Source organism: Chrysochloris asiatica, unplaced genomic scaffold (genome assembly GCF_000296735.1).
Source record: "Chrysochloris asiatica unplaced genomic scaffold, ChrAsi1.0 scaffold00333, whole genome shotgun sequence".
Lineage (NCBI taxonomy): Eukaryota > Metazoa > Chordata > Mammalia > Afrosoricida > Chrysochloridae > Chrysochloris > Chrysochloris asiatica.
Window position 1 is genome coordinate 2,270,197 of NW_006408851.1, and position 18,335 is coordinate 2,288,531.

The 18,335-nt window shown below is 43.9% G+C and overlaps 1 protein-coding gene across 1 annotated transcript; it reads right to left on the reverse strand.

The window, feature by feature from the left end:
- Positions 1–945: 945 nt before the first annotated feature.
- On the reverse strand, positions 946–9,397 carry LOC102825965 (E3 ubiquitin-protein ligase TRIM39-like). The gene is made up of 5 exons (XM_006875687.1): positions 8,945–9,397; positions 7,662–7,757; positions 4,277–4,524; positions 2,277–2,392; positions 946–1,493 (listed from the first exon to the last, which is right to left on the reverse strand). Exons 1-5 carry the CDS (start codon positions 9,395–9,397, stop codon positions 946–948), a joined length of 1,461 nt encoding a protein of 486 aa, XP_006875749.1.
- Between the last annotated feature and the right edge of the window lie 8,938 nt (positions 9,398–18,335).

An 18,335-nucleotide genomic window follows, 5' to 3' on the forward strand; every position in this document is an offset into this window, starting at 1 on the left:
GGGTGAGAAAGACATTACCTTTCTTCCTTTCTGGTGTGGACACCTCAGCAAGGTAACAGGCTGACAAGAAGAGTAACTATTGTTGAGGTCAGGGCCTTGGATAGAAATCCACTCTCTTTAATACTGTACCCTCTCCCTTCCAAGTTCTTTTGGGAAAGCAGTGAAAGGGTAGACATGTCTGCAGAATTCCTTTAATCTCTTTTCTGGAGAGGAGTGAGGTATCAACTTGAAGACAACCTACTACAAGAAGGCAGGCAATAAATCAGCTTTGCTGCAAGACTGGGCAGAGACCTAGGTTCTCCTGTTCTAACCCCTATTCTTTACCCTGATTCCTCTAGCACATGCCTACTTCTCGCCAATAATACTCATAATGATAACCTTAACCTGGAAATAGAAGACAAAGAAACTCCCTTTCCTTAACCTTATGAATGCCTAATCTCTGTCCTAGAAATACTCACCAACTTCTAGAACCATGAGAACAGCTGTCATTCATCTTTATTTAACCTGGAGGTATACAGATCTCAGTGATCTTCCTCAGGAAATAAGACTGTTCTGGATCAAGGAATACCCAAAAGGATGCACATAAGGGTTTCTTTTTCTCTCTCCAGCTTGAGGAAGACAGAGTCTCCTTTATTGATAGTTTCTGGAAAAGCCCCTCTTTTCTTGTCAGCCTGTCCTTGTGCAACAGAACTCTGATGGAATTAGGGGAGGCAATCCCCTGCGTACTAGCTCCTCAGCTCGAAAGTCAGGAGGGGGACACGGTTGTGCTCTCATCCCAGCCCAGTCCTCTCCTCCACACAAACCATCCTACAAACCAAGGTGCTTCTCCTGGACGATTCAAGACTGGATCCAGGCAGACAGGAAGATGCTTCATCAGGACACAGGATGGAAGGCCCACCACTCAACCCTGCCTTACCCGATTATTTCCATGTCCCCTCCTGACTATCACTCCCAATCTGTTGGGGGCCTAATTGTAAGTGGAGCAGCATTCTTCCGACCAGCCCGGATGCCTGGGTAGAAGAGGGGCCAAAGTTTCTCAGTGAAAGTGTCAGTGAAGGTGTAGATATGAGAGCGGTCTGTGACGTTGTAAAAAGACAGCGTACCAGCCTCATAGTCTAGGAATATGCCAACCCGCTTGGGTTTCACCTTGATGTGCAAAGGGGTAAAAGGTGTGGTGGTGGCCACATATTTGTCCCCATTCCACAGCCGTACCCGCCAGTAGCCAGTCTCAGGGAGTGGGGTTAGCTCGCCCTTTCGGCTCACGGAGTCCCGGCACACACCCACTGCCCAGTGGGTCTTGTCGCCCACCTCCACCTCCCAGTAGTGTCGACCGGAGGTGAAACCCTCAGCAGCCAGGACGCAAGGGTAGAAGGTGAAGCGCCGTGGTGTGTCAGGGAGATCCCGAAGTCTTGTCTCCACAAACTTGACACTCTTACGATCTTCTGACAGAACTAGGTTAGGATGTGCAGTCTCAGGGTCCAGGGTCACGTCCGCTGGCGGGAGAAGCCAGAGTGGGGAGCTAGATAAGAACGGGAATAGCTAATCGCCCCTGCCTCACTCTTCCAGCCTGCCTTAACTAAACTCTCTTCTTTAAAAGGTCCCCAGAACACATGGTTTGGTTTGCTTCCTCAATCCAGGATGTCACTGCCCAAGAGGGGAGGGAACAATGGTTTCACTTTTCAACTTGACCCTAATGTCAGAGATCTGACTCTGTAAGGGTAGGTGGTCCAGCTTCCAGCCTAGTCCTCTAAACGTCCCCCTTTGACATCCTCTACCTCACTGTGTGGAGACTAACTCGTCACAGTCAAGGGCCAAAAAGAATGGGATGTGCTAGAAGGATACAGAGCCAGGCAACAGTATGGTTTAGGGACAAAGTGATCCTGCGCCTGCAGTACGCCTCTTTTCTCGGCATAAATATTCATGCACTCCCTTTCATTCCTTTTTTTTTAAATGTTTTATTGTGAATTATGTGATAGTTTACATGGGATCCCTTTCAGTCTTAACAGTGTTTCAGGTTAGATACTATGTGGTCACTCTCCTGATGACTTGGGCAAATTATGGAAGCTCTCCAGGCATAAGAGCAGAAGATGCCTAAGGCTTCCTCTCACTTGGTCTCTCTGGCTTAGCTAACAGTGACACTGAAAGCCAGGTAAAGGACTGGGTGAGTGTGACTCTGGAAAGTGACAGGGGTAACTGAAGCCCAGATGAGGTTAAGACCTAAGGAGTTTCTGTCCTTTGCTGATTCCTCTGTTAGTTTTCTTTGGGGAACAACTCACCAATTAGTTGCTTAAGGATCTTCCTCAGGGCAAAGTACTGTCGAGGGAAATTGCTGAAGTTCTTCTCCAGCTGTATGGATACAGAAGTCACCTCCATGGTCTTCATTTTTTCACATCTAGGAGGGTAGGGAGATAGGGGAAGACAGGGTAGGGTCAGGGAGAAGTTCCAGTCACCTAACTAAGTATTCAGATGTTGTCATCTTCAGTGAGAAACAGTTTCCCTCTTCCCACTTTATCACCATTCCCTGAAGATAAACACTTGCCTACTCTTTTCTTTTACCAATCTATGGGGAACCATATAAGTCCCCTGGACAGAGTCTAACCTTGCGAACGAGACTCAGAACTTTCCAGAGGTGTTTTCCAATTTCGTGAATAATGATAAAACATCCTCCCCTTCTTCTGATACCTTCCTCCTCCTTCCATCCTGTTAAAAAAAACCGGTGGGGCAACGGGGGAAAAAAAAATGGAACAAAAAGAATGGAAGAAACAAAAAGGTGCCCAGTCAAAATCAACAACCGCCCCCTGGAAAACCGAAAAAAGGGTGCCGGGAAGGGGAAACGAACCAAACGCAACTAAAAAAAAAAACCCAAAACAAAAAAAAAAAACCGCCTCCAAAATAATAAGCCCCCCAACAAAAAAGGCCCAAAGAATTGCCCCCCAAACGGGTTCAAGGGGCAAAGAAAACAACTCCAAAACCTAACCAAAAAACGCAAAACCTCCCAAAACTAACCCCCCAAACCCAACGCAACCCCAAAACCCAAAACAAAGCCCAAACCAACCAAAAAAAAAAAAGAAAACAACCAACTTTCCAAGGGAACTTTGAAAACCCAAAAGGAAAGAAAAAAAAAAACAAGAATGGGCCCAAGAATCAAAGGGCCCGAAACAAAAAAATAAACCCCCCCCAAAAAAGTCCGGAACCAAAAAAAAAGCAAAAGAAAAAATTAAGAGTCACCATCCAAGGGGAAGAGCACCAGAGGGGCCCAAGTGCATCTCTCCCAACCCAATCCCTTTGGTCATCATGAAGCTTTGGTCATCAACTTTCCACATTGGTCGTCATGAAGCTTGGTAATTTACATCACTTCTAAATGGTTTCTGGTGTGTTTGTTCCTCACTGACACTGGGAGCTCGTTGCAAGGGACAGGGATTGTGTGTCTGCTCTTTACTCTGCCCCACTGGGTACTAATCACATAGTTCAGTTCCTTTGAGGTTCAGGAGACAATTCCAACTGGTGGCACAGGAATGAGTCACAATTTTCTGTTGTTTGGAATCCCCCTCTGGTATTGGTAAATAAATACATTGATAACTGTGTGTCAACCCCTGATAAGAGATTACTTCAGGTTTAGAACATAAAGAAGACAAATCTCTGCCCCGCTGCAAGATCTCCCAGTTTAATGTGGTAGGCAGAGCACACATACATGAAAGGACACATGAATAAATACCAAGCAATACATAGCATGCACACAAATGTACAATAAAGTCTCATGGATTCAAATGCTGGTACTTTCATCTTAAATATGTTTCCTAAAGTCTGTTTCAATACTGTTCAATTGCTTAAAAAACATTCTTTCAAATATTTTAGAGGTATCATTTCCATATCAAAAATAATATATTATCACACATAATTCTAAGTATCCTCTAAACTATGTTTTTTTTTCTTTCCCTTTTAGCACTAGATTAATCAAGTTCCAGATCTTAAAAGTAATGGAAGTCCGTTTACAAAACTTTTATTGCATACTTTTTCACTAATTCAGACTGGACTTTCAAAATAGTTAAGTTTTTCTTTGGTATAAATTAAGCACAAACTTGTTGATAAGACATAAGAACAGAAATGATTAGAAGGGGTTGGGAGAAGTCAGAGAAGCCTTTCAGTAGAAAAGGATCCTTTGAGCATGTTGGGAAAAAACAGGTTTAAAAGAACAGAGCAGAAGGGTGAGCATCCAGGGCCACTGGAATGGCCCATGCAAAGCTATATTGTTTGTGCTCGACCCGAGGGGTCACGCAGGGGCAAAGGTCGAACCTTAAGCATCTCGAAGCCCGATTGTAAGCACTTGGCCTCCACCTCAGCAGCCAAATGGGCCAGGTCCCGGCGCTTGTCCCCGAGGTAAGCAGCATTTTCTCGGAGTCGCTGCAGAACGTCCTGTTCCTCCTCCTCCAGTCGTGACAGCAACATCTGCTGCTCTTCATTCAGCCGCCTATGAAGCTCCTCAAACTCCCTTAAGATCTGCTGTCGGCGGCTCTCCACCAGTCTCTGAGGACAGAGGGATGATGTCGTTATCAGCAGGGTCAGTGGACGTGAGGGAGCCTTCCCTCCACTCACCGTGTGTGTGAATTGACAGACTTCCAAATAGTTTATAAATAGTTTAATAGCACATGTGTTTTTCTCTTGGAATTTCCTTCTGTAAAGAATGGCTCCACCCCTAATATTACCCTTTATTGATGAAGTAATAGTGTGAGAACCACTGAGATTTAAAACGTTTAATTCTTTATGTTTTAATAAAATGTACTGAAGACCTTGGGACTCAATAATATGATGACCTGTACATTAAGATATTTCAGAGATAGCTATGTCTCTTTGCTACTGCCCATCTCTAAAGTTCCAGTCCTGGTATAGTGCTATGTGATAATGCCCTGGACTGCAAGGTTGGTTTAAACTGCAAAGTCAGCAGTTTAAATTCACCAGCCGCTCCTCAGAAACCCTATACAGGAACAGACCCGATGGCACTTAACAACAACAAAGTTTCGGCTAGTGCAATCTGTCAACAAAAGCAAAATGCAAACAGAAAAGTTAGAGATAAGATAGTCAATGTTTGTATATTGTAAGACATCTATCTATGTGATAAAAGTCTGAGAAGCAACTGGAAAGGAATCAGTAAGAGTTCAGTAATAGATTTTTATAAAATATATGTACAGATTTCAGGGCTGAGTGTCTTAAATAATTTCAAGTCACTTCAGAGAACTGGCAGTTCCCACCACAAGAAAAGGTTTCAGGATTTGTTAAATTGTTTAAAATTGCAAACATGTTTCCTTGAAACCAGTAAACTTTAATGCTCTAGTTGATTCTGACTCAGTAGGAGCGGCTGGTGTTGCAAACGGCTCACTTGTTGGTTGGCAGCCAAGTGCTTTAGCCACTGTGCCACCAGCTGCTGTTGTTAGGTATGTCTAGTTGGTTATGATTCATAGCAAACCTATGTACAGCAGAATGAAACACTGCCCAGTCCTGTGCCATTCTCACAATCTTTCCTGCTTGAGCCCATTGTTGAAGCCAGTGGCAATCCATCTTACTGACCCTCTGTATTACCAGGGACTAGTCCCTTTTGATAACACTTCCAAAGTACTTGAGAGGAAGTCTCATCATCCGCACTTCAAAAGAGCATTCTTTTTCCAAAACAGATTTGTTTGTTTCTCTGGCAGTCTATTGCATATTCAATATTCTTCACTAACACCATAATTTGAATGCATTGATTCTTCTCTGGTCTTCCTTATTCATGGTCCAGCTTTTATATAAAATTAACTGATGCAATAATACTTGCGTCTGTTGAAATGTGGTGATTCATTAAAAAACAAGACAATATATTGCTTGTACTATTTAAAGACCTATGCTAAATTTCCAGTGATCCCTAAGTGTCAACTCCAAAACTTCATTATTTCTCAGGGATCCTCTACTTAGGTCAAATCTCTATACTCCATAATTATAAACTTGAAACTGCTTTTCATGATGTTATTTCATTCTCAATTTTCTCAACTTGACTGTCAGCTCATCACTATCCCCAGTGCCTAATACAGTTTGGCCTATACCAGTTAAATAAATACTTGCTTATTCACTAGTATGTCTGGTTTAGCCATATACTGGTTGTTTGATTTTGGATTAGATACTTGTCTAAGTTTCAGTTTCCTCCTCTGTAAAAAGTAGGGGATAAGAGTACTTGTTTACCTTTGCCAAAGATGAGCTTCAGGACCTCCTTCTCTTTTGTCTTGTAAGTTCTCTAAGTCCCACTTTGCCTGAACTCTTAGAACTGCAACCTCAGCAGAATCTGAGACCTAATATAAAACTCAGAATTTGCACCCAATGAAGTAATAATAAACAGGATGCAATAACTATTAGCTGCTATCGTTGCTATGGAGTCCTGGTGTGGCGTTGTAGGAAAAGCACTAGATTGTTGGTCACAGTCAGCAGTTCAAACCCACTAGCCTCTCTGCAGAAACCCTATATAGGGCTACAAATTGGAACTAATTTGATGGCACTTAACAACAAATCATTGTTATAGAAACCTTGGAGGTACAGTTGTTAAAGTGATACACTATTAACAAAGGTTGATGGTTTCAACCAACCAGACAACTCTGTGGGAGACATATGTGACACTCCACTTCTGTAAAGATTTACGGCTATCAAGTTGGTTCTGACCCTACAGTGACCCCGTATAGGGTTTCCAAGGAACAGCTGGTGACCTTGAATCGCCAACACTGTGGCTGAAACTGACTTTGCAGTCTAGCACATTAGCCCACAGTGCCACACCAGGATCTAGCATGAATATGATGCTATGAAAGATTCACAATAGTATGAAAATGAAGAGAGGCCATTGCTGAAGAGTCAGAAAAAGCTATAATGAAGTGGCTTTATCCAGAGACCTGGAGAATAGATAGGATGCTACAAGTAAGGAGGGAAAGAGCATTCTAGGAATGAACCATTAGTTAGAATACTTGAACTTACTTGAGTCATGAAAACCTGGTCCTAATGTCACTGGGCAGTTCCTTCTCCCTTTCTCCCCAGTGAATCTTATAAATGCTCCTCTCCCCAATCCCTCTAGGAAACTCCTGTCCCTACATACTGACAAAGAGCTTCCCTTCCTGCTTTACAAAGAAAAATGAGATGAACTAGTAGGAATTCCCTCAATTTGCTAGCTGCCAAGACGTTCGGTCTGTCCTTCACCTCTCATATCCTTCCCCTCAATGCTTAACTCATGACAGTTATTAAAGTACAATGTTTAACGACAAACCTTATAAAATATCACCAATTTTGAGAGAATACAAGAGGACTTCAAAAAGTTCATTGAAAAAAGAATGAAAAGAATGGAATTTTTCCACAAACTTTTTGAAGCCCGCCCTCCCCAGATCTGTCGCATTTTCCTAGTGAATCAGAATTGGTGGTTGTGTGCCACTGTGTCGGTTCCAACTCACAGCAATTCTGTATACGGTTTTAGACACTGTAAATCTTTACAGGAGTAGAAAGGCTCCTCTTTTTCCCTTGGAGCGACTGGTAGATTCAAACTACTGACCTTGCAGTTAGCAGTCTAGCTAGTAATCTACTAGGGTTCCATGGTGGATTCTCTAGTGTGTGCTTACTTCCCTGCAGAGCAGAGCAGTCCAAATGAAACCGCTTGCCTCTACCTTGAGCTCTCCAGGCTTCTTCTCCTCTGAGGACTTGCAGCGGGTGATATCCTGCAGCTTCTGCTCCAGGGGGTCCAGGCACTTCTGCAACTTTTCCTGAGGGGTGGAGAGGAAGAGGGAAAGGTAATAACGGGCTTGGCTGACACATGCTTCATTCAGTGGTCAACCTGGTTGTTTGCTTACTACCCATCTCACCTCTTGGTCCGTATCTCTTCCATACTTGTCATTTGTGGTGTCAAATTTTTACTGATCCCTCCTTCTCTCGTCATCAGCCTGTCCAAGTTATCTCCGCTGACCCAACTTTCTTCTCACTGAATCTCACAGCTGTTCAACAGGCACCAGCTCTGTGTCTTTCCCTGAACCTGTCCATCCTCTTACTTAACGGTCTCTTACTGTCAAAGTAACCTCTGCACCCTGATACCCTTCTTCAAACTTGTACTTCCCTCCAACTCTTAATGTTAGGTGCTGTCGAGTCGGTTCCGACTCATAGCAACCTTGTGTAGGGTTTCCAAGGAGTGGTTGGTGGATTTGAACTACCACCATGAGATTGAAATTGACCTTGCAGTCCAGTGCTTTGTATCCTGTAGCGCCACCCCTTCAACTCTAACCACCTCTAAATGCAATGAGGTCTTGTCTGCTTATGCTGTAAATTACTTCAACTCTCTTTTTGAACATAATTACGTGACAACATGATATTGAAATCTCTAGTTTTCAATAATCAAAATATCTATCCTGTGTCCCAGTAGAATGTTAAACCAGATACTATATTTTTCAATATCTAGGGACTGCTGGTATGGTGCTACAGGATCAGCATTGGACTGCAAACCACAAGGTCAGTAGTTCAAATCCACCAACTGCTCTCAGGAAACCCTCTATAGGGTCACTATGAGTTGAACTGAATTGATAGCATTTAATAATAACAACAGGGAAGATGCTAACAACCACTGTTTCAGCTCTTCCTAAGTTACATCTTCTCCATGTTATTTCATTAGTTTATGAAAAACATAACACATTCTAAGGTTTCACATATAAATAATCACACATAAGACTCATATGTGTTGATGAAGTCAAGAGAGAATATGTGGACACGCTACACCACTGCTCTTCGTACTTGAGGATGATTGAATTGAGCTGGAGTACTGCGTGGCCTCAGTGTGGCTAGCTCTGAGAGGATTTCAGAGTGAGGACCCTCAAGGAATTTATAATCTTCTACCCAGGGAGTGTCCCTTCATCGCTGTTCTGCCCTCTTTCCCCACGTTGGTATCATGCATCTGGTTCCCCACCTTGTACTCCTCTGTGGCATCATCCAGCGGCACAACGGTGTGGACCCGGTGCGTGTGGGAAATTGCACATATCAAACACACAGGCTCCTGGTCCTCATAGCAGAAGAGGCTAAGGGCCTCATGGTGCTGGGGGCAGAGGCTCTCGTCCCGGATCTTCCTCTTGACGGCCTGGAGCTGCTTGGCAATTTCCACCATGCTGCCTAGTTGCCGATTAGGTCGGAGACTGGGATAGCGGGACGTCTTTCGACACACAGGACAAGGGAAGTCCCTCTCCAGGTCCTCCCACCAGCGAGTAATACAAGCTTTGCAGAAGTTATGCCCACACTCAATGATGACGGGCTCCTTCAGGTACTCGAGGCACACGGAGCAGCTGGCCTCCACCTGTAAGTTCTCCAGCGCTGCAGCTGTGGAGGCTGCAGAGGCTCCAGCCTCTAACAGACCCGTCTCTGCCATTGTTTAACTTGAGGGGACGAAGGAGGACAAAGAAAAGGAAAATATAGTTAGTTTACTTTTTTGCTCCCCTGACCTAAACTCATCAGGGGCTCCTCGGAAACACTATACAGGGTTGCTATGAGTCGGAACCGATTCGATGGCACACAACAAACAACAAGGTTTACTCTGATGTGGCACTGTAGGATAAGCACTGGACTGCTAACTGCAGGGTCAGCAGTTCAAACCCACCAGTCGCTCCTTGAAGACTCTATACAGGACCACTGAGTCAGAACCAACTTGACAACAACAGGTTTACTCTAAATACTTAGCAATGATTAGAGTCTTTCAAGATGGCTTTTCATAATTAATCCCCTATGTCTCTAACTAACAATTTTATCCATGAGTAAGTTTATTTCTTTATTCTTATAATCACCCTGCCCATCCAATACGCCAAGGGATCCAATAGAACAAAATTTAGCAGATCTGTATGTTGAGACAAAAATGGCCATAGTGTGACTTGGATTAACAATCATTGATAACTATATACTGACATTAAAGCCCTAGTGTAACAATGGTTAAAGTGCTCAGCTGCCAATCAGAAGGTTGGGGTTTGAACCCACCAGTTCTTCTGGTAGTAGTCTGCTTATGTAAATATCTAGTCCTGGAAACCCCATGACGCAGTGCTACTCTGTCTTATGGGATCAATATGACTAACTGCCAGGGAATTTGTTTATTTTTATTGATAGATATCAGGTAAGGAGCTCTGGTAACATAGCAGTTATGAATTGGGCTGCTAACCTCAAGGTCAGCAGTTCAAAACTACCAACTGTTCTGTGAGAGAAAGATGAGGTTTTCTGCTCTTGTAAAGACTTACAGGCTCAGAAACCCTGTACAGGGTCACTAAGAGTCAGAACTGACTCCATAGCACATAACCACATTGATGGACTTATGAAAATGTTAATTTGGAGTAGGGGCTCTACAACTTTTCTAAACCAGAATTCCTCCCACCCCCTCCCCAGCATTGGTTAGACTGGTGACCCTGTCCTTTTCCCAATCTTCTCAGAAACTAGGTGGCCTTCTCAACTGAAGTGAGTTGAATTACATGCAGTTAGGAGTCAGGAAGAGATCATTTAGACTGGCAGAGAAAATGGAGAAGTGATGTGAAAGAGTGATGGAGAAAGGATCTAGACAGTATGGAGAGGGCTTGGAACTTGTGAGGCCTTGCTTGTCTATGGGTTAGTCTTTCCTCTCCCTGTATTCCTTGTTTTCCAGTAAAAGGGCAAACTTCAGAGATGTCCTCGTTCTGGTTTTACCAGTACCCAGGATCCCATCTTGCAACCCGTTCCTGAGTGTTGTCCAAAAGTCTGTACTAACCCAGTCTCCATCTTCTGAGAGTATGTGAGGGAATGTCATGGCTGGTGGGGCAGCTGTAAAGGTAGTTTCCAACTTTCAATGGTGTTCTGTTCCAACAACGCTATTATAAACAGGTTCTGACCTAAGTTAAGTATCTTTTCCTAAGTTTTCATTATTATTGTGTTTTATTACTTGTACAGTATCTTCAAAAATCTGATCTTCACCTGTCTTTGGGGTTTGAAAACATAAACATCTGTTACTGAACACCTAGAACATCAGTAAATTATGTGCTGTAACACTGTACACAGTACACACTGCTCCAAAGTACTATGTCCTATATATACATACTACTTGGATGTGCCTGCCCCAAACCTTGGTGTTTTCAGTAGCCTCATATACATGTGAATCGACTCCATGGTACTTAACAACAACAACAACATATACATGTGAAAGTTGGAAAATGAATAAGGAAGACTGTAGAAGAATCAATACATTTGAGTTATGGTTGTTGTTGTTGTTGTGTGCCATCGAGTCGGTTCCGACCCATAGTGACCCTGTACAGGGTTTCCGAGGGTGTAAATCTTTTACGGGAGTAGAAAGCCTCATCTTTCTCCCGCGGAGCAGCTGGTAGTTTCGAACCGCTGACCTTAAGGTTCGCAGCCCGATTCATAACCACTACGCTACCAGAGCTCCTGAGTTATGGTATTGAAGAAGAATACTGAAAGTATCATGGACTGCCAGTAAAAGAAACAAATCTGTCTTGAAAGAAGTACTGCCAGAATGCTTCTTAGAAACCAGGATGTCAAGACTCTGTCTCGCATACTTCAGACATGTTATCAGAAGAGAACAGTGCCTGGAGAAGGACACAATGTTTGGTAAAGTGAAAGGTCAGTGTCAAAGAGAAAGAACTCCAACAAGAGGGACTGGTACAGTGGCAGCAACAATGGGCTCAAACGTAACAACTGTGAGGCTGGTGCAGGACCAGGCAGTGTTTCATTCTGTTGTATATATGGATGCTATGTGTTGGAACCCACCTGACAGCATCTAACAACAAAGATGTACAAAAAAGTTTGTCTTAGCCTGGGATTGCCAGTAAATGCAATTTTGTCAAGTCTTCCTCCAAATCTTTGACTAGTGAAAAAAAGTGAACAAAAAGTACAAGAGCAGACCAACTGCATTTAGCATGTGTGATCCTAAATTTTTACACTTCACTCATTTGATCCATCTTCTGCAAATAAAAATGTCTGGTTATTGGGACAATAGGCTAATTATTGCTAAGTGTTTGCAAACAACATTACAACGGTGGCAAGCTGGACCATTTTCTTTCTATGAAGGAGACTTGTTGTTGTTAAGTGCTGTCCAGTCGGTTCGGCTCATAGCGACCCTGTATAGGGTTTCCGAGGAGTGGCTGGTGAGCCTGAACAGCTGATTTTGCGGTTGAAACAGACCTTGCAGTCCAGCGCATTAACCCACAGCGCCACACCAGGACTCCTAAGACTACAAGCTGCGTTTTTTTCTACCACGTGTTTCATACTTCCAGGCCCTTAACCGCTCACCTCAGCGCCTGTCCCAACTCTTCTCTAGATCTATCAGACCTCTCTACCCAGCAAGGCTCCTCCTCAACCCCATCGCCTCACCACCTTCCTCTCAAGTCCCAAGCCTGCAGAGCTTCCAGCAGCACGAGAAAAGTTAGGCTATAATTAAAAGCCCGGTGTCGCTGCATAAAATCATTTGAACTTGCGGAAAAACTCTCAACAACAGTGCCTGTTGTGCAGAGGGCAGGCCTTGGGTCACACTCAGTAACTAGAGTTTAACCAATGCTTGCTGTGGTCGGGCCACTTGCGAAGAGCTGGAGACACAATGAGAGCAGCAGAAATGCGGGACCAGCTCTTTACAGACTCTTAGTCTAGCCCTGGTGTGGCGCTGTAGGGTAAGAACTGCAAGGCTGACGGTTCAAATCCACTAACTGCTCCTGGGAACCTTACACTGGGTGGCTAAGAATCGGAATCGACTCCACGGCACTAGCTAAGGCACGGGGTGGACTTAAAAGTTTTGAAGCACTGGGTATTCTGTAAGAACTGTTTCTTAAATGTTAAAAGACTGACACTCAACTAGTCGGAAGTGACGCTTCAGCTGAGAACAGCAGGTCCTCCACGTAATTGGCCGCCACCGCAACTAGCGCTCTCCCGGACTGGCCTGACGAGAAAAGCGTGGCTAGACCATCACAGCCCCCTCCCTCAGCTCGCAATCTCTCTGAGACCCACCAAGCCTGCCTGACCAGAGCCCGGGCCGCAGTCTGGACGGGACAGCTTCGCCCGCTCCGGCCCTTTTTCTCCAGCGGACTCCTCGGGTCGCCTGGACGCTGGCGTCTCAGCCACCTCCCTCTCCAGGTCCCTTTTCGCCCTGGACACCTCCTACTGGTTCTCACCTCCGACCCCGCTTTTCCTTCTCCCGCAGGTACTCCTAGGCCCACAAGCGGCTGCCCGCGGGCACCCAACTTCACTCAACCAGAGCCTCTCCGCGCTGCCGGTTTCCGCTTCCGGTGAGTATTGTGTATCGTGCTGCGGGGCGGAGGCGGGGCGAGGAGGAAAGAGGCAGCGCTCCTGTGGCTCGGAGCCCCGCACTCCCGGACTGGAAGGCGGGAAGGTAGGTGCCGTCCTGGAAACCCTATATTGGGTCGTTACGAGTCGAAACCGACCTGACGGCACTTAGCAACAACAACAACAGTTTCCGAGGACTCCGTGTGTGGCGCTGTAGGATCGGCGCTTCACTGTGAATCACAAGGCCGGCAGATCAAGGCCCACCAGCTGCTCTTCGGAAAGCCCACACTGGGTCCATATAAGTTGGACCTGACTCGACACTTATCAACAGTAACATAGTTCCCTAAGAATCCTGGTGTGGCGCTGTAGGATAAGCAGTGGACTGCTAACCGCCTTGTCTGCAGTTCCTATCAGCCGCTCTTCAGAAATCCTATACAAGGTCGCTATAAATTGGACCTGATCAACAACATGCTTCCTGAGAGGTGAAATAACACCACAAGGATATCATGCTATGAACTATTGTAATAGGAAAAAGGATCATATAAAATTTGTTTTAAAAAAAGATTTTATTCAGAAAAGAACAGAAAGAGATCTTGAGAAACCACTGAGTCAAGGGGAGGAAATAGCTATATTTGCAAGGCAGGTCAGAAAACTAGTGGAGGTCACAGAGGTGGGGTTGGGGAGACAAGGTTCAAATGTCCAGTCTTCTGAAATTCTCAGAAAAGGCAAAGCATCTAAATTTGTTGCCATCATATTCATATTATAAAAATGTTTTATCAGCAGACATACAGATAAAAGTCCTCAAGTTGCTTTTTATACTTGATATATCTTGGTTCTCTGTTTTTCTTTTCAGTTCAGTTTTATAGAGTGACCTTTTTTATGTTTGCCTTATTAATTCATTGTGTGAAGGTATAATTTATTCATTGATTTGATTACCAGTAGACATTTAAGTCCGTTTCAAGTCTTTCTATAAGATATGCTGCACACGTCTTTGCACATAAATCTTTAGATTTCATGCCATTATATTTTGTCAAGTCTTCCTGGCAAGTAGATTGCATAGGAATTTAAAGTTTTTGTATGTTTACTTTCTTTCCTCTACAGTGTCTATTATGAGAGAGTCTGTTTCTTTGCAGGGGAGTTAGTGCTGATATTTTCAATACTTAAAATTTTTTACTAACGTTTTTGGCTTATAATTTTATTGGCTGCATAATAGGACTTGTTTTGCATGTTCAATAATTTTTCAGCCTTTTGTCAGTAGGTGAGTATTTATGTAGTTTCCTGTTGATTACTTTCTTGACTGTTAATGTTACTAGTTTTCATTAATTTTATTAGTTTCCATTCATGTCATATGCAATAAAATGAGTTCTTTCACGTGGCTTTTTTTTATTATTATTAACTGTTTTATTGTGAATTATGTGATAGTTTACATGGGAGAACAGTAGCTTTACATTCATCCTATCGTATATCATTACATTGGCATGGTTACATCCCCTCCATGCATTATCAACCAACCTAAGCATACACCATCCCACCCCCCACCCCCCTTCCCCTTGGTCATCAGCGCACAGCGCCGCTCCCTCTCTGGGTCTAGAGTTCCCATGTGTTTTTTTTTTTAAGTTTTTATTGTGAATTATGTGATAGTTTACATGGGAGAACATTATCTTTACATTCATTCTATCGTATTTTTTTTTCACTGCAGTGATTACATTCCCATGCATGCATCATCAAACAACCAAAGTGTACACCCCGCACACCTGCCCCCTGGCCATCGGCACACAGCCCCTCTCCCTCCTTGAGTCTAGAATCCCCAGCCGCTCCATCTCTCTGCCTCCATCTCTGGTGTCACTGCTTCTCTGGATAGGGTCCCACACTTCGATTTTCACCCTTGATGGTTCCAGGTACTTCTGCTCCTGGACTGCAAAATCAACCACTCCCCTCCTTTTGTTACAAAATGTCTACCTATACCTTTCCAACACTCACAGTCAGTCCTGATAAAAATCGTTCCCTATGGAACCCCACAAGTCTTATCCCCATTTCCTTTCATCAGCCCCATCCAGACAGGTTGGAAATCACTCAGTGGAGATACTACCTTTCCTCATATCCTCTGGAATTAGGTTCCCTATTGAAAGCTTGCCTTTGTAGCCCCCCCATTTTGGGTAGCCAATGTCTAAGTTGCCCATCCTTGTCGACCCTGTGTACAAGGGGGTGGGAATGATCCTCACTGTAAAGATTTGTTCCCTCCTTTGCCCTACTGCATCCACAGGCAGAGGTCAAGTTCATCTAATTGTAGTGGATTACTCTTTTTTTCCTCTTCTTTCTTCATCTAGTCGTGTTCTGATCATCCAGCCATTGAAGCCAGGTCAAGTAGGTACAATCTGCAAGTGTGGGTGTACTTGTGCATTTCCTCTCACTTCATATCAGCTGGATGCTTCACACTCTGCTCTAGTCCTCTAGGGCCATGTCCCAGTCCTTGAGCTCAGGAGTCCCCAGTTCTCATCATACTGCTGGCTAACCAGGTCTCAATCCAGGTTAACAGGAGTCTATTGAATGTAGTCGGATTTAGCTTACAACTTCTTTGCTGTTTTCCCTCACTTCTTATTGGTGACCATTGTGGTCAACAGCAAGACCACGTGCCTACTCGTGTATTCCCCTTGAGTTTTAGTCTTGGAAGGGGTTTGCCTTGAGGGGGCCTGCCCACTTGCCTTCATGGCTCCCAGGGGAACAACTTGCTTATTATTGTAGTAGTCAATAAGACTGCTGTTACGGTTTTTTATTTTTCCTGCCAGTCTTTCTTTTAAGAAATATCTTCTGTTCTAGCTGTATCAGGCTGGTCCACTTGTCTTTTCAAGTAGAAATTTCTCACCTCAGAAGCTTCTGGATAGGGATGAGGATTCCACCTATGGTCTTATGCAATGCAAAGGCTCCGCAGGAAACCTTCATTGGGCAAGTTCTAGTCCCAGTTTATGTATTTCAATCAGTCATAGGCTAAAGACGTACCTTCAAGCTTTCTATGGTGATGTTTCTGGCTATTCCTTTCTCTCCCCTTCAAGTGCCTATTTTACAGTAGTAGATAAGGGAAACCAAGATTCAAAAGACAGTCAATCATCTTAACTTTATTTTACCTGTTCAAACCATGCCTCGATCCTTGTGTCCCAGAGCCCTGTTGTTCCAAGTTTGTGCTTACATCGTTATTTATCTCTGTCCTATTTAGCCCATGCAAACCTGCCTAACTGTTCTTCCATTCACCTGGTTCTTCCTTTCCCCTACCCCTTCTAGTGTATTGCCCACCCCCAGCACCCAAACCATCCTGTGTCTATTCCCTACCCTGTGCTCCACCTTCCCCTCTCTCCCCTCACTCCACCACATACACTCTGGTAACCAGCAAATAATTTCACCCCCCCTTTTAGTGTGGGTAATTTTTCTTAATCTTTTATAGTAATGGTCCTATGCAGTATTTCTCCATTTGTGACTGGCTGATTTCACTCAGTATAATGTCCTCAAGGTTCATCTCATGTGGCTTTTTGCCTTTTTCTATCTCTGGAGATTTCCCCCTAAGTCCTGAGTAGGGAAACCTTTGCCCTAGTTTTTTTATCCCAGAGGTTTGATACTGTGGCGGTGTGGGTTAATGCACTGGATGACAAAGTGAGTTTGAAATGCAAGGTCGGTGGTTCAAGCTCACCAGATGCTCCTTGGAAACCCTTTACACAGGGTCGCTATGGGTCAGAACTGACTTGATGGCACTTAGAAACAACAGAGATTTCCCCCTAAGTCCTGAGTAGGGAAAACTTTGCCCTAATTTTCTACCCCAGAGGTTTGATGCTTCAGGTTAATTGACATTTATTGGGTAAACTGTAAACAACACAATGATTTGGTATTTTCTGTCTGGCTGTAGATTGCAGCCTGCCCTATGATTGGTCTATTTTACATACCTCAGAAACTGGTCAATATACTTAGGCAAATGAAGTGAATGTGTTCCTACAAGAGGGGATTGATCAGTTTATGGCCCTGGGGAGTGAGCCATGCCTTGATGTTGACCAAGAATTTGTTTATATGTGCAGCCTACTCATCAGAGGTTTGCAGACAAAAAGAAGAAAGAAGCAGAACAGAGAAAAGACAAGAAGAGACTACAGAGAAGAGTGAGGAATCTCCTAAAAGATCTGTAGAATGAGTCAAGGGCTGTAACTCTGAAGACAGTGAGATGCCCAGAAGGGACACTTCAGCAGTGCCAGTGGCAACAGAATGGGTAGTAATAGCAGAAACCTGTTGCTAGGAATGCAGCTAAGAAAGATGAACAAAACTACACTGGCTCTGACCTGGGTCAGTCAGCAGTGGAGAGACTGATGGCTGGGGGGCTGGAAGCTAGAGAGGCCTGTCCTGAGGGGCCTAAAAAGAGGCCCACATGGCCAACGGAGTGTGCAATGCAGAGAAAAAGGCCTGTTTACTTGCCTGCCTCCACAGCACAGAACTACACACTATACTACTTGCCTGGCCAAGAGTTGGCTGAGAGAGCGATCCTGCACTGAAGAGAGGAATGTGCTCTTCAGAGAGCATTTCAAATTTGCCTATGTGCTTTCTGAACCTGATCCTAAGTATTGATCCAGATCCCAAGTTGTACCCTGTTACAGTCTGCATTTTAGCATCTCAGCACCATCAAGTTGTAATATGTCTCTCATATTGTATATAAAAATAGATTAACTTGAACATCGTCTATCTACTTTTGATATATGCACTGTCTGTGTAAATTTATTTTGATGTTAAATATTTTTATACCTTATCTGACTCAGCTTGTCTTCTTAATGACTTTTTGCTTTCTTCATGTATGATGTTCTTGATGTCATCCCATAACTCTTCTTGTCTTCGGTCTTCAGTATTTAATGTATTAAATCTGTTCTTCAGATGCTCTCTAAACTCAGGTGGGATATATTCAAGTTCATATTTTGGTTCTCATGGACTTGTTTTCATTTTTTTCAGGTTTAGTTTGAATTTACATATGAGCAATTGATGGTCTAAGGAAAAGATCAAAATGGATGTCAGAAGAGACACTGAAACTTGCTCTCCAGCATAGA

Excerpts from the sequence above, each read along its gene's own strand:
- LOC102825965 (XM_006875687.1), bottom strand. The coding sequence starts at position 9,397 with ATGGCAGAGACGGGTCTGTTAGAGGCTGGAGCCTCTGCAGCCTCCACA. Across the intron at positions 7,758-8,944 it reads ATGCCACAGAGGAGTACAAG|GAAAAGTTGCAGAAGTGCCT; the intron begins GTGGGGAACCAG and ends TCCACCCCTCAG. Across the intron at positions 2,393-4,276 it reads AAGGTTCGACCTTTGCCCCT|ATGTGAAAAAATGAAGACCA; the intron begins GCGTGACCCCTC and ends CTACCCTCCTAG.